At 36.5% G+C, this 21,447-nt stretch overlaps 2 protein-coding genes across 2 annotated transcripts; both read right to left on the bottom strand.

The window, feature by feature from the left end:
• Positions 1–22: 22 nt before the first annotated feature.
• On the bottom strand, positions 23–4,421 carry LOC105381649 (protein lap1). The gene has a single exon (XM_038114910.2). The coding sequence runs from the start codon at positions 4,169–4,171 to the stop codon at positions 1,436–1,438; it is 2,736 nt and encodes a 911-aa protein (XP_037970838.2). The 5' UTR covers positions 4,172–4,421; the 3' UTR covers positions 23–1,435.
• Positions 4,422–6,919: 2,498 nt separating this feature from the next.
• Positions 6,920–21,281, bottom strand: LOC105381647 (spindle assembly abnormal protein 6 homolog). The gene is made up of 12 exons (XM_011551425.3): positions 21,108–21,281; positions 20,821–20,984; positions 20,350–20,506; positions 11,874–12,059; positions 9,792–9,949; positions 9,211–9,370; positions 9,029–9,097; positions 8,794–8,937; positions 8,220–8,427; positions 7,809–7,998; positions 7,610–7,719; positions 6,920–7,268 (listed from the first exon to the last, which is right to left on the bottom strand). The coding sequence occupies exons 1-12, from the start codon at positions 21,222–21,224 to the stop codon at positions 7,123–7,125; spliced, it is 1,809 nt and encodes a 602-aa protein (XP_011549727.3). The 5' UTR covers positions 21,225–21,281; the 3' UTR covers positions 6,920–7,122.
• Positions 21,282–21,447: the final 166 nt, after the last annotated feature.

Consider the following 21,447-nt stretch of genomic DNA (forward strand, 5'->3'; position numbering starts at 1 on the left):
TATTGATAAGAATGAGAAAATACCAATATTAGGACATGCATTCTGAGTGTAAGTAGATAAGAAAAATATTATAATTTGCGCACAAATTGGTTTTTAGTATGTGTAGGTATATAAATATCAGTAAGTACATACAAATAATGGCAGGATGATGGGATCAAGCCCAAGTAGGTAAGTACATAAACAATTCATGTTAATGTTGTATCAGGAATTTGCCGACAGTACAATGCTATCGTTAGATGAAATATACTTATAGGTACATATTTGTAGACCTATCACATTTTAACACCTCATTAGGTAAACCACTAATTCTTAATAAACCTGTACTATTTTTTAAGATTAAACATTATTTTATGCCAACATTTTATATACCTATTTAATTTTATAACATCTAGATTCAACAACTTAGATTTGTGCCATTATTCAACTACTATCCGAATAAGTAATTTCTATAAAAAAATACCTTTATGAACCAACAAAATCATTTTAAGAAAACCAAACTTAATAACACATTTTGTAAAGGTTCAGTAATAGAATTAAGTAAATAATTTTTAAATGGTCCCACTAAATTTGAAGTTATTTGTGGTGGCTTACAGTAGGAATACATCATTTAAAAATTCCCACACAAATATAATTAAAATATTGACTAGAATGTGTGCATCATTTAATCTTATTTGAATATTTGTATTGTAATGCTATTCAAGTTAATTCGATATCTGTAACTAAATTATTTAAACAGAAATTAATCTAATTGTAATAAGCATAAACAAACTAAGTACAATAAGTAAGCAGGTAGTTATAAATGCAAAATAAATCCGTATGTGTTCCTAATGTTTTTCATGCATCTTTAATAGAAACATTAATACTTTTCTAGTTACATATCAGTACTGTAAAAATAGAAATCATTTCATAAGTAATTGGAGTACCTTAAAATCAAATCATACTATGGCATTACCATCATTTTACGTTTTCTTACATATAAGTAGAAAATAATTGATGCTACTTACTCATAATAATTTCAATGATGGTAGATCACATGAAAAAATCGTGTTTAGGTACAAATTATTGAGACAACATAGTTGTTACATCATGTACTTTCTAGTACTTACAAAAGTGATTTTCCTTAATCTTAATAAATTCTGACAAGATTTATGATGTAATTTGAAAAATATAACAACCTTTCTTATTTTATAGAACTTTTGAATTCCAACATTACTTTAGGGTCCATTATATGCTTAGCACCTTCCCTTGCATCCGGCATCCTATTATCACATTTCAATTGCACATCCAGAGAAATAGGCAAATACGAAACAGAACGGAAAAACACCCATCACATATTGATTCACATACTCTTGCAGTAACTAGCACAATGACGATGTCAACAAGTCAATTAATTATAATAGAACACAACATCACGCGTGTCCGCGTTGGCTGGGCGCTATCCGCCGGAGCCGTTGAAGTAGTGGGCGTGCTTGGTGTACGGCGCCGCTATGTGGTAGGGCGGCGGCTGGCGGCCGTACAGCGACTCCGAGGCCAGGCTGGGGCTGCGGCGCCCCGCCACGCTCGGCGAGTTGGACGACGTCGGGATCGCGTCGTACAACTCGTACATATTCTGGCTCGTGGGCGAGTGCACGTGGCTGTAGCTACCGTCGTCCGACACGAGCGGAGTGTTCGTCATGCGGTACGGGTTGGTCAAGTTGGTATGACCTGTCGGCGAGTACAGCTCGGGCGACTGAGACGGCACGTAGGTGGGGCTCGTCGCCGCGCCGTACATGGTGTTAGGCGGCACGTGCAGCGGCGGCGGGTAGTGGTGCTCCATGTCGGGCTGCGGGTACATGTTATTGTAGTTGCTGATGTTCGGCATAGTGGCGGAGCTCACCACCTGGCTCACTGTCGGCACTCTGGGACTCGGCAGGTCGCGACCATGTGTGTGGTATCCGTAGGTCATTGTATCGTAATTTCGCTGGCCATACATCTTTTCTTTCGCGCGAACGTACGCGTCGCTATTGTACACACTCTCGTGGTAATTCCCGTCGGGTACCGTGTGACTGTGGCACATTTTAGGCATCGGGTCCAGCCTCGGCGGCATATGATCGTAAGCAGTTCTATTATCAATCGGTGGCATTGGACTGAATGAGGCAGTATCTTCGTAATGAGTTGGTAGTGGGGGCTCATTGTTAGACCTTCTGTCTTGAGAAGTGATGCTCAGTCTCTGGAGTCTAGTATGCGAGTCATTGCCTCCATGGTACTCGTTCCCTGGGGGATAACTTTCACGCTCCACATTTCTTGCATACATATTTGGGTGCTGAGGATTGCTTTTATAGATATCCTGTCTGGATGAGTAGGTATCATTGTGCCTTGTGCTGTAGAGTGCTTGTTGGCTCATGTACTGATCTTGCTTCTCTTGATACTCATTCACAGTTGATCCATTTGTTTCAGGATACAGTGCATGATCTACACTCTTGTAGGTCTTACCTTGGTCATAGTTTAAATCCAATGGTTTGTCATAAGCATTTTCTGGAACATTATCATATACAGATGCTGTCATAGAGTCTGGGTTGGCCCCATCAGCACTGTCTTGGCCTGGATTTTCATTTTCCTTCTTGTTATCAGAAGCGAATCTCTGCTGGAGTGTGGGTGTAATTTTTGCTGCTTTGATATGAACAGCATTTTGCATAGGTGGGGTTATATCCTGGGTCCCATCTTTATGAATGTTTCTAGCATGTTTTGCTAGAGCCCTTAACTCTTTGGGATATGGAGTGGGGGCTCTTCGCAGTTGCCCAGGCTTCTCAGGTATCTTTGGAGTAGCTTTCATGTCAACAAAGCTTATGTGACGGGCAGCATTTTGGGTATCAACATTTTCAGTTTTATCATTTGTTTCCATTTTAGAGTCAATTGGGGATAAAGGCACTTGGGGAAAGAGGAAACATGTAAGGACTTGCTCATAGGTATGAGGGTCTACTTCAGAATGCATAGGCACTAAGGGTTTGCTTTGATTTTCAGATAGCCAGAGGGCTACCAAATTATCACAATTTAACAAAGATTGGGGAAGACAACTTAGGGAATTCCTCACAAGGTTCAAAACTCTCAATGAAGTTAAATGACCAATTTCTGGTGGTATTTTGGTCAATTTGTTGGATCTCAGAGACAAAACTGACAACTTAGTGCAGCTGCCTATCTCTGGAGGGATTGATCTGAGCATATTTTCATCCAAATTAAGGTATTGCAGTTTCCGTAAAAGGCCAATAGTAGAAGGTATTTTATCTAAATAGTTGCACATAAGCATTAACTCTTCAAGGTTTGTCAGCGAGCCAATACTTTCTGGCAATGAGTACAGTCTGTTGTTGTCTAGTTTCAGTGTTGTCAAGTTTCTGAGGTTTCCAATACTCTCAGGGAGTTGTGTTAATGTATTTGATGTCATAGTGATGTCTACTAATTGAATGCAATATCCAATCTCAGGAGCAATCTCTTCAATCATGTTATTGCTAGCTTCTAAATGAATCAAATTTTCTAGTGGCTTTATAAAACCAGATATACTGGTCAAACTATTGCCATCAATCCATAATTCTTTCAGTTTTGTAAATCTCCCGATCACTTCCGGGAACTGTTGAATCTCATTCTGTCCAATATCCAGTCTTTCTAACTCAGTTGAGCGGGACAGTGACTTTGGCAAAATCATTAAATAATTGTCGCGCAACTCAAGAATGCGTAAATTCGCGAGACGCCCAAAGTTTCCTGGCAGGTACTCAAGGTATGTATCATTCAGGTAAAGCTCTTGTAATGCAATAAGGTTTGTTATGGCATCTGGCAGCTTTTCCAGTGGATTAACACTCAAATCCATAAAGCACAAGTACTTCAAAGCTTTCATAGTGTCAGGAATGGATGTGAGAGTGTTTCGGCTGATGTTGAGGTACTGTAGGTTGACCAGGGAGGATATGGCGATGGGTATGGCTTGGATCTCGTTGTCGCTGAGGTCGAGGCGCTTGAGGCCGTGGCACATGAAGAGCTGGCGCGGCAGCTCGGAGATGCGGTTGCACTGGCACAGCAGCGACTCCAGCGTGCGCTCGTGCACGAACACGTCCGAGGGCACGTCGGACAGCGACTGGTGCGCGTAGTCCAGCTCCACCACGTCCTCCACGCCCGGCCGCACGCAGCACAGCAGGCTGAACGGCATCGCTGCACCTACAACCACCACTGCTCATTCAAAACACCATAACAACACTCACTCCGCGGACGCGCACCGAACTTGACGCCCAAACGCGAAATCATGAATGTATCATTTTGTAAATATCACTGATAAAAACTTAATACTCATCATCTTGATAACGCAGTGGCATTAAATCAAAAGTAAACTTAGAGAAATATGTAATAAAAGTTATGAATCATAAAAATTCTGGTGATTGACCTTCCCTTTTTTGACAGTTTTTTTTCAAGTCACAGAATATGTTTTGTTTACACACATGATATACACACATCATGTACAGTAGACAGTGGCCGGGACTTTGGAGGTTTTGTCTCGGAATAATAACGAGCAAGCACTGGAAGCAGAGCCCGTAGCATAAAAATTCGCCCCAGGCGTAGGTGGTCGGTAGCAGAACTAGCATTTTCATACAAAATTACTCGATGAATTTTACTTCACGTTCACGATGAAAATTTATGCTACGGACTCTGGGGCGTGTTTTGAAACTATACAAGGCCAGAACGCAGAGGTTGGGACTGCTCGCGTATATTTTCAAATTAAAATGGTGCGATGATTTACTTGAAAGTATACAAGGCCATTACGCACTAATCGCGTATATTTTCAAGTAAGTTGGGCCAAAATTGTGGCTTGAAAATATACTGCAGCAGTTACCACTGCGTACTAATCGTGTATATTTTCAAGTGCCAAGCGGAAATGTGAGCACTTGAAACTATACGTGATTAGTTACCAGGTAGCCCTTTTGAATTGTTGCTCTCTCTTTCTTTCATGCGAAATAGTAATAAGTCTATTGCTTTCTAAACATTGCATTATCATTCCGCACTTGGCATTGTTTTCGTAACGTGTTTTTTGTTTACATCTTACAGTTAAAAAGTAAATAGATTTAAATTAAACTGTAAAAATTATCTCAGAAGAGGGTGTAGAACAATTCATAAAAGACAATTACGGTGAATTCCAAACTTGATGAAAAATATGTCTGTAATAAGTCTATAGGGTAATACCTAATTCCTACTACACTCACGAGAGTCACGAGCAATGAATAAGTCCAAGTAGCAAAAAGTCAACACCAAATGATACCCAATTTTTTAAAATTTGATTTTAATTTGGAATTTGATAAAAAAATACTTTTTTAATAATATTTTGATGCGCTGTTAAATGCACTTTAATACTGCCGACGGCGTCATTAAGCAATCTTCACTGGAACTTTGTCATTGCTCGTGAGTGTAATAGGTATTACTCTTAATTCATATAAATAATAATAAGATATTAGTATTGTTACTTGGAAGTATGATTGCTATAAATATCAATTTATCAATCAAATTAGAGCTTGTTCATCTTTATTTATTAACATTATATAGGTATGACAGGCAGAACAAGTAAATTGTAGTCATTTACATTTACCGAAATAGTTAAGTAAATCAGAATCAGCATGTAGGTATAAATTTGATGCGACAAGTTACTTGTCACAAGTACGCCAATCAAGCAATGTGCGTAATAGCAATGTATATTTTCAAGAACGATTCAGTAAATCCCAACTTGAAAGTATACGCGATTAGTACGCACAAATCGTGTATATTTTCAAGTAAAATAATATATTTTTTCACTTGAAACTATACAGTGCTAGTACACTATGGGTGCGTTCTGGCCTTGTATAGTTTCAAAACACGCGACTCTGGGGGTTAGGTAGGATCCATTTCCGTTCTTATGACTTTTCTTGGCGGCGGTACTTGCAAATCGCACTCTTTATTTTCATTACTTTATAGATGGATTGTACGATGACGTCCTTTGATCAGGTTCTCTCACCAAAGATGAAGACTTAGGTGCACAACGAACACCTAACACAGTACTGTGTCTACAGGCTGTAGAACAAACGTATGTTTTTTTATTGTACCGTGAATGCAACATACAGATTGCGAGGATCGTCGCGTCGTAGGTATTTAGCGTATCAAAAAAGAAGAATGGCGAAACCTGACCCGCTTTGCGTAAGTGAGCAGCCACTAACCAAAGCTATTTTAAGTTATTGATAAAAATGTCTACTATCAGGGAAAAATATTTAAAAAAATCTAAACCATGGGGTTCTTGAGATATTAGGGTTCAAAAGTAAATTAATTAATATATTTTTTTTCGTTAAATAAGTTTTTGATGAATAGTACACGCACAAACAAGTTTTATAATCTAAATCATGATATTCCCAATACATAGTGCATCACAAAATGTATTACATGATTTTATTTCTGCAAATAATATCAAGATTATTTTTGCACATTTCACACTCGGAAACCTATTTTTATAAAGAGATCAATTTCAAAAATTATTTCATTCTATTCAAGTTCCCGTTATCCCGAAGTAACATAGAATACTTTTTATCCAGGAATTCCCACGGGAACACTTTTAAAAACTATTTTTAGCTCAAGGGTAACATTGGGTAACATCTAGTACAGTAGAAAAAACTTGATCTTTCGGCACTTATATCTTCGTTCTCCCATGCCTCATAATAATAAAATTAATACCAGTATATACTGTAGTCACGGACTACACATCAGTGTATGTTTCATCAATGGCCGCTCTGGGTCATGGCGCTATAGAGAAATTGCCATTCTCCTTTATTATGCGGGCTGCGGTTAGTTTTACTGATAGTTGGCCGTACCCAGTGAAATAAATCTATAAATTATATTTATAGGTAATTAAGTAGGTACTTAAGTTTATAAATAAATAGGTAAGTAATATATTTTAGTAAGGAAATGTTTATTTGTACAAAAATAAAACTACTATTTATAATACCTGTCTAACTTTTACTGTACATGTTCACTGTTGCCTAAATTAAAATCAGGCCACAATAAATACTAAACTATTGCACAAAGGCTGCCTACCATTCATATACCTACTTATTAGTTCGAGATTCAGCATTCAAGCAATTTTCTATTGCATTATGGAAAGTAAGCTGATACTGGGGTTGCTCTGTAAGAAACTGCTTTTCCAGACTTTTTCTCTCTGTAATCTACTTGAGGTAAATTTATAGCGTTATTTTCTTTGCCTTTGGCGCTGATAGTACCGGCCGTGGCGGAGGTTTTATCTGAAATTTTAACAAAATTATATCTATAAATAATACATCGACTTATTAAAATAAAAATCTGAAAAGTACTGAACTGCCTGTGGTTGAGCAGTATATCTAGCAGTAATTGGAATTTTGTCGGCTGTTTTCAGTGACCATAGAACAATGTGGACTCGGGTATACTTAGATACTGATGATGATGATGGTCTTTGATAAGTAATAGTACTGTAATGAATAAAGTCACAAATCTTCTAACCGAACTTGGAAAGCCAAGTGTTATTTGTTCGGATACTCCATCTAGTTTTTAGTACTGATTATCAAAGATGATGGTTTAAAAAATATACATTCGATAAAGCACTCACCTTTTCTATCCGTGGATTTTAATTGTCTATCACTAGGTGCAGGCTTTAGGTATTTAGGATCTAAGCCAACTTTATTCATCTCTGGCCTAGGGCTATCCTCTACGTCTGATCTAAAAATAAGAAAGATATCGTTTATATGAATTGAATCATAGAAAATACTGAAATTAGGCACAAAACAAGCAGTACTTATTATACATACTTTGAAGTTGCGTAAAAATTGATGGACTCATCCGACATGGCATGCATTCCATTTGTGTCATTATGATTGTGGCCCTTATTGGACAGGAAATAAGGTGTCGAGCTGGTTGCGGTCATGAGGCCCTGCCTCGGTCTACTAGAGTCAGGTGCTATGCAGTTGTCTTCCATCTTTTTGTGTAACCATTGGATAACTGTAAAATAACATAAGAAAAAAGTATAAGTAAGTGATAAATAATAATTTTGTGATGTTGACACATATTCTTCTGAAGTCCGGTCGCTAAGCGGAGCTAAAAACGATTCAGCCTTTAGGCGGCTTTAGAATATGTATAAATATAGGCCGAATGAGATTTAAAATATTGGATGCGTATCCATTCACTCACTCAGATACCTTGATTTAAACCATCTAACTTACCCATATTGTTATTCTTTATTGTCTCCTCCTTGTCTTTCAACGCTCTGTCGTTATTTTCGTATTTTTCTTTGAGATTGTCCAGTTCTACTCTCAGCTTATCCATACTTTGTTTCGTCTCCTTTACTTCTGTTTTCAAGTCGGTGATTTCTTTGGTGTTCGCTTCTATCACCTTTTCTTGTTCCAATGCTATAGCTGTTCTGCACAGAAGCTGTAATAAATCAACATTCAGTTGAATAAGAAACTTTGTCAAGTGGGTAAAATAGTGTTTTGTTTGTTGTTATTTTTGTAGTTTAGCGTTTTTAGAGGATTGCATAAGAAATACTTTTAATATCTGTAAGCTGCAGTGGCAGTGGGCCAGTCACATCTGCCGAAGATCCAACAGAAATTGGGGTAGACGAGTTGTCGAGTGGAGACTATTTATCAGGCATGAGGCAGCCCCCGGCCCCAACCAACCACCGACGCGACTCGCGAGTAGCAGTTGGATGAAGAAAGCCGAGGACAAAGTAGCTCATTGGACTGTTGCAGATTGTATTTTGTACTGATAATGTATTTTTAAGATTTAATGTCATCTTACCTTTTCTTTAATTTCAATAAGATCACTGTTCTGTTTGGATATAATTTGATTGGCCTTCAGTAACTGTTCGGAGGTTGTTTGCGCTGCATTATTGTTTTTATTAGCCAGCGATTCACTCATAACCAGACGCTCTTCTAGTGTTGACTGGAACAAAATAAAGAAACATAATACAGGAAGTGTTTATAATTATGAAGTAATAAAATCTTTTCATTGTGAGTTGTGCAGTGTAGGTTACCTTTTCCCTTTTTAGCGTTTTGATAGTGTTGTTTAACTCTTTTATCAGGTCAGAATTTTCTCTGAAAGTCTGTAAATAATAGAAAATAATGATTAGATTATGTATACAACAGTTGTATTAAAACTATAATATTCTTTCAGAAATTCCAAGTTAAAATGGTGTGATTCATTTACAAAGTATACCTTTTCCAAGTCACCATATTTCAAATTAGTTTGATGGCATTGTTTTTCCTTTTCCATCACTTCCCTCTCAAGGGATACATTTTTGGCCTTTGTGGTGGCCACTTCTATGTGTGCTTTCTGCACTTCCTTTTCCAACATGTTCATTCGATGGGATTTTTCACTGCAATAAATAATACAACTAGTTTGAAATAGGTAGGTAGATATACATGTTTCTCGTCAAGTGTTATACCAACAACATAATAATTATCTTCTTTGAACTGAAGATTTTTCAAGTAAGTCGACCATAGACTAAAATTAAAATCACATCAAAATGAATCTTTTTTTTTAAGGACAACAGTAGGATAAGAAATCTTTTCCATCAGTCCGAATTACACTCTAAACATGAATATTAACATCATCATCATCATCAGCCTAGCCTATAGCAGTCCACTGCTGGACGTAGGCCTCTCCTAAAGCACGCCACTGGATACGATCTTTAGCTTTCCGCATCCAATCATAACCAGCCACCTTTCGCAAGTCATCAACCCATCTAGCCGGAGGGCGTCCCACACTACGTTTGCCTAGACTATTAACAATAATACCTTAACTGCAACTCCAGATGATTTATACTGTCCTTCTGTTGTTTGATAGCTGAATTTAATTCATCAATAGTCTTATCTTTCCTATTCATGTTTTCTTGTGCTATTGCTAACTGTGATTTTGTGTTCGATTCTAAACTTTTCTGCCATTGATGTCTTTCCTGAAAAGTAATGAAATATTGTATTTTTATTAACTATTCCAAAAAATAATAATAGAGAAGTTTTAACAGGAAATGCAGGATTATGAATGCTCATACAATTTATATAAAAATAGAATAGAGTTTATATGAAGAACCTAGCTTTAGCAATAGGTACATATTATACAGGGTGGCCCAAAGAGTGACGTCTAAAGGAAAATGTTTGATTCCTTAGGTCAAGGGGTAGCCAAATCACCCCCATGTATGTTCAGCAATTTTTAGTAGTTTAGGAGTTATGATTTTTTTTCCAATTTTTCTACGAAAATCGACCTCAGTGGATTAATTATGTTTTATTATTTTTTGGATAACTTTTTTAAAGCATTTTTTTGTTTTTGTGTCATCCTCTTAAGTTGTTCTTTTAACCATTAAAGTTTCAGCTTCCTAGCTGTAATGTAAGTTAGTTATTTTTTTATCGAAAGTTCGAATTATATCATCGAGCTAGACTGCTCTGAATTTTCTACTTGAAATTAAAAATTGAAAAAGATATTCTCATGGTCCCTTATTAATTTTAAAAACTCTGCAAGGTTCCAAAATTACATAAAAATAAAAATAAACTATTGCTTAATAGGGTATTATTTGCAGAAAAAAGCCTTCAAAGGTACCTGGGTGGAAATTACCTAATTAGTAAATTGTTTCAGAAAGTTGAAATATTCCTGTTATGTCATTACTAAGGACTAATTAAGTTAGAAAATTAATCAAATTAAAGGGAAAATTAAATTATTTACTTTTTTTTTAATTTACGTTACATTTTTGAATGTAAATTCTTAGAAAAATGTTTTAGTCTGAGTAGTAAGATTTATGAGATAATTTTTTTATTAATAATAAGTAAATAAACCCTAATAATTATTTTACACATTTACTCACAATAAATTTTCAAAATGGCGTCCTCCCATAGCAATACACAACCTACATCTACGCAAGAAATTTTCTTTAAGTCAAAAAAGTGACAAATGTAAAAAATATGATATTTGTCAAAAGGTTAAACATGTAAAAAAGTACCTTTTCTCAAAAATGTGACATCTGTCAAAAAGTTACATCCGAATGAAACAGAGAAGCGTATAGGCGACTTAAAGAAAATTTCTTGCGTAGATGTAGGTTGTGTATTGCTGTGGAAAGTCGCCATTTAGAAAATTTAAAGTGAGTAAATGTGTAAAATAATTATTAGAGTTTATTTACTTATTATTAATAATAAAATAATCTCATAAATCTTACTACTCAGACTAAAACATTTTTCTAAGAATTTACATTCAAAAATGTAACTTAAATTAAAAAAAAAAGTAAATAATTTAATTTTCCCTTTAATTTGATACATTTTCTAACTTAATTAGTCCTTAGTAATGACATAACAGGAATATTTCAACTTTCTGAAACAATTTACTAATTAGGTAATTTCCACCCAGGTACCTTTGAAGGCTTTTTTCTGCAAATAATACCCTATTAAGCAATAGTTTATTTTTATTTTTATGTAATTTTGGAACCTTGCAGAGTTTTTAAAAAGTAATAAGGGACCATGAGAATATCTTTTTCAATTTTTAATTTCAAGTAGAAAATTCAGAGCAGTCTAGCTCGATGATATAATTCGAACTTTCGATAAAAAAATAACTAACTTAAATTACAAGTAGGAAGCTGAAACTTTTATGGTTAAAAGAACAACTTAAGAGGATGACACAAAAATAAAAAATGGTTTTAAAAAGTTATCCAAAAAATAATAAAACATAATTAATCCACTGAGGTCGATTTTCGTAGAAAATTTGGAAAAAAAATCATAACTCCTAAACTACTAAAAATTGCTGAACATACATGGGGGTGATTTGGGTACCCCTTGACCTAAGGAATCAAACATTTTCCTTTGGACGTCACTCTTTGGGCCACCCTGTATATAACACACCTGTGCCATTCTATCCTTTTCTAACTTCAAAGACTCCTGAAACTCGGCCTCCTTCCGCTGCTTGTCTTCCTCCATCTTGGAGACGGCCTGCGCCAGGTCGTGCAGCTTGCGCTCCATCATCATGCACTTGTCACTCCACATCGCTTCACTACTTGACAGTGAACTCTTCACAGCAGATAAGGATTTCTGGCAAAGAATATGCCAAATAAGTATGGAATAATAGTATAATTTTATGATCAAACGAACTTACCTTAAGTGAAGTTCGATCATAATTATCTTGTCTTCGTCGAAGAGATTTATTTTAACTTATTCTTTTACCATTTAGTAGCCCTGCTACGCCCGAACGTAGGTACCGCACATAGTTTCAGCGTCAGAGAGAGAAAGAAAGTGAAACTGGTTCCTCACTTCCCTCTCCTCGACCCGACGCTGCCTGTTTCAGTCGGTGAGGTGCCAGCTTCATTATTTCAGAGAGAGAGCCTAAGTATTAACAACATTGTTTTACTTTTGGGTATGGGTTGGGAGGGACTTTAAATCTCTTCGACGAAGACAAGATAATTATGATCGAACTTCACTTAAGGTAAGTTCGTTTGATCATAAAATTATCTTGTCTTCGTCTTCCGAGATTTATTTTAACTTATTCTTTTACCATGTAGATGTTTGGAGTTGGTACCTCAAATAAACAATGTTGTTATAGTTTTATTTTAGCTGTGAGTATAATGTAAATATCTACTTAAAGAAATATAAACAAGGTTAATCCATATTGAATAATTTATTTGCTCAATACTTATTATAACTACTTAATTATATTATTTACAACAACTTGATCAATTAATCAATGAATTTACACAATTTTGAATCGGTCTATTGTAGAAGTTTGCAAATACTGATGACTGAGCCGACCAGCCTGCTGTACGACGGATTACGTCTACGCTGATTCCTGATCGAAAGGCTGCGGAAGTGCTGGCGTGACGAGTGCTGTGAGCACTAAACATATTAGTATCAACACCACATTCAGCAAGAGTTTTCTTAATCCATCGTGCAATAGTCTGGCTTGTGGCAGATCTATATGGTTTCTTAAATGTTAATAATAACTTATCACTATCTGGGTGTTCTGTGCGTGGATGTCTTATCTATGTAAACATGTAGTTGCTGGACATATTTTTGTATTTGCAAGAAAATAAGGCAAGTTAATAATGGGTTGAATGCGACCAATCCCCGAGGTTTTTATAATATCTGTTATTGTTATTATTACCCTGTCATTAAGATTCTTAATATTACTTATTCTAATAAGTGACAATGTTTGTGTACGTTGACCCGATGCAAGAGCTATAGATTGGCAAGTTGCTTGGCGACCCTCCTTGCGGGGTGAAAGACGCGGAGGGGACGAGGTACCCAAGACGACAGCGGGTAGCGGGAGGGTAGCGGGGAAGGGCAACGCGTGCACTGCATGTCATTGTTACGGCAGTCTCGGCCGCGCAGCCGAGGCGGCCACATGTCTTATATAGTCTGTCATAATTTGAGTGCGACCCACATGAGATCATTGATCCTGAGACCATTAGTCTTAGGATGAGTGTTGAGGCCTTTTTAATATTATTATTAGGTATCTATAATTCGTCAACAAAATAACGTTAATAACAACAAATCGTATAATGTCTCAATATAGGGGCTTCTTGTAGAACAGCGTACCGGATCAGTCATGCTACGCGGCTACTGCGCAGTCAGATACGAAAAAGTAAACAACAAAGACGAAGAGTCCATATGACAGTGCGTCAGTTGTCAGTTCTTGTAACTAGGAAAGCAACCAAAATTTATGTGATTTAATGAAAGTAATTAATGAGCAAAACACAGAGAAAAATTACAAAATTGATGAAATTTTGAAAGAAAATGGTCATATCGTGCTTTCGCCTACCCCCATACCACCCGGAATTAAATCCTATTGAACTTGTGTGGCGGTACGTGAAAGGCGAGCTCGCAAGAACGTCGATTGACTCTAACTTAGATAAAGAGATAAAAGACTTAGAGTTGCTTTTCTCTAATTATTCGCCTAAAAAGTGGAGAAATTGTGACGACCATGTCATAAAAAATTAAGACGAATATTATAAATCTGATAGAGTATTTGACGATGTATTGGACAGGTATGTTATTGTTTATTTATAATTAATTGTAAATTAAACATAAATTGGTTTTTGTCTTAGATTTATAATTGAAGTTAATGAAAACGATGATGAAGATGAGGATGACGACGACGATGAACAAGTTCAAACAGAGAGTGAACATGAAAGTGACATGGAAATTGATTTATAAAATAAAACAATTTTACATAAATAAATTCAAATTGGTAGATATTCTGAAGGTAAACATCCAAATTTTAATTCTGTCAAACTATAAATTTTAAGCTAAATATGACATTTACGGGAACACTCATAGAATAAAATTTTACTTACGTCAGAAATAGTTACAAGCTATCGCGAGATTAATCCGGGCACACTTTTCTACGTGTGTAGCATGTCGTGCTACCTCGCCCCCGCCACTTCTTTCACCCCGCAAGGAGGGTCGCCAAGTAACTTGCCGCATTATAACAGAATGACTAATTTTCTGGTTAGCATTTCCAAATTCTGATTATCATTAGGTAAATCATTGTAGTAATTGAATACAATATTCGGGTCCCATGTGAAATTATATTTTGGGAACACTGGCCTTAATTTAAAAACTCCTTTAAAGAAACTCTTTAATTTATCGCTATCACCTATCTTATTATTAGTGCTAATAAATGCAATTGCCGACCTATGACAGTTTAATGTACCATAATTTGACCCTTTATTATAACAAACAGACAAAAAATTTAGGAGATCATTTTCTTTAACATTATAAAAATCAAGATTGTGTTTTATACAATAATTCCACCATGACTTCCAACTACTAGCATATTGTGATTTGGTACTGGAAGTTATTGAAGAAGCCATTACTTGTATAGCTGACTGTGGGATGAGCTGCCTGGCGAATGCTTCCCGCATAACACACTCACCGCCAGGGAAAGGTGTGCATGTAGGGGGTGTGTGTGCCTGAAGGTAGAGGAAAGAAGATGTTTGTGAGGTGGAATAATCATTATTTCACTGATACTGAGGGACATAAAGAGTGGATACCATGGCTGTGAAGGCCAGTATGGTACGACGACAATCCCGCACGCTCGGTCGGATATAATTTTATTAAGGACCTTTAATATCAACGAAAAAGGCGGGAATGCATAAAAGTTGTGTTTTTGCCAGTTAATTGTAAATGCGTCGATATCATATGCAAATGGATCCCTCTTCCATGATATATATTTAGTACATTTTGCATTTATTCTGGATGCAAAAAGATCAATATTTGGTTCACCAAACGATTTTATAATAGAAGTGTAAGCCTGATCACACAATTGCCACTCTGTGTCAATGTTAATCTTTCTGGACTCGGCGTCCGCTTCTACATTTAATTTTGATTTAATATAGGATGCAAAAATATAAATATTTTTAGCTTCACACCAATCCCATATCATTTTTGCTATCTTGTTAAGGTGAGTAAATTGCACGCCTCCCATTCTATTTATGTATGATATAGCTGTTGTGTTATCTACCCGAAGGAGAATGTCACATTTGGAATAATCATTGGCAAATGACCGTAGACCGAAGTAAACAGCAAGTAGCTCTAGGTAGTTGATGTGATGTTCACCTTTCTCGGCCGTCCATTGGCCCCCAGTTCTATTGTTATTACACATAGCTCCCCACCCTGTCATCGATGCGTCTGTGAATATCTCCAGAACGTATTTAGGAGATGTAATTGATTTTTGTGCATTTAAAATGGTATTTTTCCACCAATGCAGATCTTCACGTATATGAGAAGATAAAGTCATTACTTTGTTGTAATCATCATCACACAATAGTGCTAAGTATTTACACCTCTCTAAAGATTTTGTATGCGACCAGCCGTATTCAACGGCGGGGCAAGCTGCTGTAAGTGTACCTAAGAAACTAGCAAAATCGCGGATTTTCATTTGTTTTTGTGCCATTACGGACTTAACCATATTAAGGGCCTGTTCCACAATGTCTGGTTAGTGGCTACCTGTCGGATAAAATACATACTGTCACTGTCTAAAAAATAATGACAGAGAGTGACAGCATGTATTTTATCCGACAGGTAGCCACTAACCAGACATTGTGGAACAGGCCCTAAGTATTTTATGTTTCTTATCATTTGGCAATTCCAGTGTCATTTTTTCGGAGTCTAATATGAATCGTAAAAATTTACACCGTTTACTTGGCGTCAATGAACTTTTTTTTATAATTTATTATGAATCCTAGGCTAGTCAAACATTTGATTGTTTCGTTAATATTTTTCAGGCAGTCCTCTTTGGTCTTTCCTATACAAAGCGCGTCATCTAAGTACCTAACGGACGTTAAGCCATCTGATCTTAGTTTCAAAAAAACAGGTTGCATAATTTTTGTGAATATAAATGGCGCTGAGGAGAGGCCAAAGGGTAAAGCTGTAAATTCATATAGGTTTCCTTTAAATATAAACCGTAAGTACTTTCTATGGTCCTCTAATATCGGAAGAAAAAGATACGCGTCTTTAAGGTCGATATTAGCCATATAATCTGTTTATGTTTATTCATAAAAGAAGCTTATTACTAATTACATTATGCCTCTGTGCCTGAACTAGGCCAAAGACCTGTATTTCAGGCATCAGCGCTCTTTTATCAGAGAGTTCATATAAGGAAAGCTATACATTGCAGAAGTATCACGCTTTAAAACATTATAATACTTATATTGAGAAACTTTAGAGTTAATTTACAAAAGAAAACATACATACTTAGGAAGCGGATACAAAATATAAATTTTACAAAGATTATGTGCAACATAATTAACAGACTATAGTAATATACTAGTGGATTTCAAGTATTTTTAAATAAAAAACTATGTTAAATTAATTACAATTACAGTTACAATTAATCAATTAAGTACTTGATTAAGATCAAGTGTTTTAACTAATTAGTTGAATTATTTTTAATTTAGATATAAAGATAAATAAAAAACGGTTTAATAAGAATTTTTTAACAAATTTTCAGTTTCTACGTAATTTAACTTTTGTAGGAATTTAAATATAGCAGCTTTACATTCATGTTTGTTTAGCAGGTGAAGTTTGTTTAACTTATTTAACTTATTGTATATGTCAGGTCCAACGTAACAGAAATAGTGCCGCATAAATGAGTGTTTAAATGTAAATGTCTTACATACTTTATCTAACCGTCTTAGTGTTTTGTTAGGATCAAGTGAATTAAATATTAGTGCATGCTGTTTCAACGTTATTTGATATAAAAAGAGTTGACGGACTGTCAGGACTTGGCAGTCTTGATACAACTTCTCCGTAGGATATAAAATTTGACGGAAATTGGACACTTTCAGAATAGCTCTTTGGGCTCTTTCTAGGCTTAACAGTGAGGTCTTTGGGGCTCCACCCCAAGAAGTAATACAGTAGGTTAGTACCGATTGGACAAGAGCTATATATATTCGCTTTAGTAAGGTAGGATCAAGGATGTACCTTAGTTTTTTAAAAATGAAAATAAGTTTTCTGACTCTGGTAGTAGTGAGATCAATGTGATCTTTAAAGCAAATCATTCTCAGCTAACAGTTTTGTTGCGGTTCTAATGTCTTCCATCTTAAAATGCTCCGTAGAAACATATTTGTTGAATTTTTTCAAATTTAAAATAAACCTATTTGAACCATCGCTTTTAGGTACAAGAAAAATGTCAGAAATGAACTGGCCTTGACAAGATTTACATTTTTTTATAGCGCCTATTTTAAGTAATTTTGATATTTCTTTCTGCATATTGTGAGATTCTAACGTTGAATAATTTCTTAAAGGATAACTATTACAATTTTGGTTAGGAATTTCAAGTAAAGGAATTTTGTAGCCTCTTACAGTTGATAGTATGAATTCATCATGTGTGAGATCACTCCATGCACTAATATAGTATTGTAAACGCCCGGCATATACCTGCGTAAGTAGAGGAGTCGGCGGCGGCGGCGTCGGCGCCTGCGGCGCCACGATGTCTACAGTTAAGGGGGCCTGTTGTAGGGCTGGCGGCGGGGGACATTCGTCGCCTGCGCGAGCTGACGTCGGCCCGGCGGCGGCGGCGGCGGCGGTGGAGGCGGCAGCTGGGGCACGGCTCGGCGCCCCGGAGGCGGTGGCGGTGGTGGGTATGGGTATCGCCGCCGGTTCGAATTCAAATATTGAGATGTTCGCTGTCCGCTGGGTCTGTTTGACATTTGTTGATTTTTGTATCGTTCCCGATTGGGTTGTCTTCTCCAGTTTAAATTACCGGCTTGTATCATATTACCAGTTTTTTTTATTCCTTTTGAATTGGTCACTAAACTGGAAAGTTTATCGCCGAACAAATACTGATCTCTTTTAGTATCCTTCAAGGGTTCTATTAATGATTTTTCGGCCAATGGTATTATGAGAGATCTTCGCGTGTAGGTCTCGGCAAAGTGTGAGTCAGCAATTATTTGCGCGCAGTCGTTCAAGGAGCGCACAATGTCTGATATGTTGGGGTTCTTTTTCAAAAGCGAGGTCATTGCACTTCCTAACGCAGATAGTGCACTTCCCAGCTGGTTTTGTTTACTCAGCATTAGCTTGTCTCGGTTTTTATATTGGTCGTTCAACATGGAAGTTACCTCCGGGTTTAGAGAGGGAGCCTTCGCAAACTGCATATTGCTTGGAAATAAATATTTTTTTATCAGTTCCTCTTTGGTTTCTTTTTTTAAACCGTTTTGCAAAATATATTGTAGTCTTTTACTGATATCGTCGTGGATATTTGGGCCCCAAATAACCTCTTCTGGTTCGAAATTACCCAGAGCGCGAAGTAATTCAGCGTCATAGACGTCTTCTTCGGCTTCGATATCTTGACTTGGTCCAGCATCGTTGTTAACTTGATTAACTACTGATGATAATGAAGGTCTTATAGGTTCATCCTGGCCTTCTTTTTGAGTATCCTCTTCACTCAAATTTATTGTTGGGATTGATTCACCTTCGAAAATATGGTCGGTTAAGTCGTTATTATCGACATCTGCCATATTATGTACATCGGCTGATATTTCTTCGTTATTGTAATGCTCTGAAAAGAGCAAAAAATAATAATATATTTAATAAGCTATGTAGGTAGAATCATTTTTTCACCGAAACAAACGATTCCCACAGCATAAAACAAACTTAGGTAAGGAGCGAGACAAGCTTACAAATTACAATATGTAATTGGGTTACATTACTGTGGCTATAAGTCACGTAATGGTTTGCCGCAGCACATAAGTTAGATAAAGCTTAGCAAAGATAGTCTAATTGGTTTACAATGTGTAAATCCTTTACATTTTGCAATATGCAACTAGGCAAAATAAAAGCAATGCAAAGAAACGATTAAATACTTTTTCATTAATATAATGAAATATGCGACTAGATAAAATAAATGCAATGAAAAATACTTCATTTAATATAATAAATTGTCAGCTATAAGCTTCAATAATAAATCACGGTCAATATTTCGATGTAATCGTCAATATGACGAATAGCAATATTCTAATACATTGTAATCATGTGTTAAAAACCAGTTGTAATGTGAGCAAAAGATGTAAAAAGTTTTTATTTTTAAAATTTAAATCTTACCTTCAATTTCTGCAATATCTTCGTCACTAGAATATATCACGCGATTTTGGCGTTTTTTCCGTTTAGAAAGAAGTTTTTCCTCGTACTTCTTTAACTTTCGCAGATATCTTTGTTCACTGTCTTCTTCATGTTTTCTTTTTGGCATTTTTCAAACAGAAACTTTTAAATAAATACGGTTAAGAAAAATATTTTTAGGCTATGTGCGTTCGCCGCGCGCGCACGGACAAGAATGGAGCTGGCACCTCACCGACTGAAACAGGCAGCGTCGGGTCGAGGAGAGGGAAGTGAGGAACCAGTTTCACTTTCTTTCTCTCTCTGACGCTGAAACTATGTGCGGTACCTACGTTCGGGCGTAGCAGGGCTACTACATGGTAAAAAAATAAGTTAAAATAAATCTCGGAAGACGAAGACAAGATAATTATAATTTTGGCAATTAGTTTATTTACCTACTTCTATGGGCAAAATCAGGCATCTATCCAATGAAGATAAACCTATGTGTTATTGTTAGGCTTAGTAGACCCTCTTAATCAAATTGTTATATAGGTATTGAAATATAATTATATTCATTGGAAATGTTGGATGTCACATTCATGTTAAGCTGCGTACAGACCGGGCCAACGAACACCAACGGTTATCCCAACGATGGATATTTATCATACATAATACAGCGCAGATTGCAGCAACGAAGGTCAACGAAAACCGCTCGTTGGCGTTCCTTGTCTGTACGCGGCTTTAAACTATGATTTTGTAGGGGTATGTAGGACTAAAATGTAGGAAAGAATACCTTTAGATTGATGATAGTGTCAGACATATGTTTCTTGACATCAGTATCGGAGGCGGGTCCAGTCTTCAGTGACAAATGCACCAGGCGCTTGAACTCGTTGTGCTCCACCACCTCGAAGTAGAACTGGACCGGGTTGGACTGCTGCATTATTAGAAACCTGGAATGTCATGGAAACAAATTGGTTCAATATTAGTTGATTCAAATTGCAAGGACATTATAATTCTGGAGGGTTGACTTTATTTAGTCAGACCCTAATAAGGATAGATAATTAAACACACCCAAACTCCTGGCAATAATAAGCCTGTGGCAAAAATCTTTCAATGGCTTTAAAATTTTACATTAATCCATTTACAACTTTTAAATCAGTGCACTTGGACTTTTCTGACTCACTTCCTGAAGCTGACATCTCTTCCTGATGTGTTTCTATTGTGTCTCTGTTTACATATTTTATTTATATTATATCCTACTTACATATTATTGGATGAGCACTGTTGCAAGAGCCGCACCAGTTGTGAGGGGAAGTTGTCGAAGTCGATGAGCAGTCCCTGCTGCCTCTTCAGATCCTCGTAGTCGCACCGGGTCACATTCAGAACAAAAAGAAACGCTGGATCCTCATCATCAGACAGAATGATTCTCTGGAAAGTAAGTAAGAACACATAATTTTCAATAGTAGCGTTGAATTTTTGGTAATTACTAGCCTAGGTGTTTAGCTAACTCATATTGTATTATAATCGAAAAAAGGCAAATATTGTAGGTACCAAGCTATCATTCTCGTAAACTTTATCCACTGTGATAGTGATATCTTTCTTGCAGTCTTCAAAACCCCGTTTGAATGTGACAAAATATTTTCCTTTGTGGTAAGAATCCCGGCCCATTTTATGGTATTGTGAGAATATTGTAAAGTTGAATAATTTCCAATCAAATCAAATAAAGTATCAGACAACGACAAAACTTGAACAAAACAGAGACAGATACCTACTTTACAAAAAAATTAAGTTACTCTGTGAAGAATTGCATTCGAATATGTAGCGACTGTGTGCGTGTGAGGGAGGCTGGCACAAGTTAGGCCAGTAGAAATTCAGGTAAACGCGTGGAATG

Source organism: Plutella xylostella, chromosome 8 (assembly GCF_932276165.1).
Source record: "Plutella xylostella chromosome 8, ilPluXylo3.1, whole genome shotgun sequence".
NCBI classification, from domain to species: Eukaryota; Metazoa; Arthropoda; class Insecta; order Lepidoptera; family Plutellidae; genus Plutella; species Plutella xylostella.

What these genes read in the sequence shown, in the direction of transcription:
- LOC105381649 (XM_038114910.2), bottom strand. Translation starts at nt 4,171, where the DNA reads ATGCCGTTCAGCCTGCTGTGCTGCGTGCGGCCGGGCGTGGAGGACGTG.
- LOC105381647 (XM_011551425.3), bottom strand. Translation starts at nt 21,224, where the DNA reads ATGGGCCGGGATTCTTACCACAAAGGAAAATATTTTGTCACATTCAAA. An exon ending in ACACTATCATCAATCTAAAG is followed by an intron (nt 12,060 to 20,349) that starts GTATTCTTTCCT and finishes ATTCTTTGCCAG; the next exon opens with AAATCCTTATCTGCTGTGAA. An exon ending in TTATTGAAATTAAAGAAAAG is followed by an intron (nt 8,428 to 8,793) that starts GTAAGATGACAT and finishes GATTTATTACAG; the next exon opens with CTTCTGTGCAGAACAGCTAT.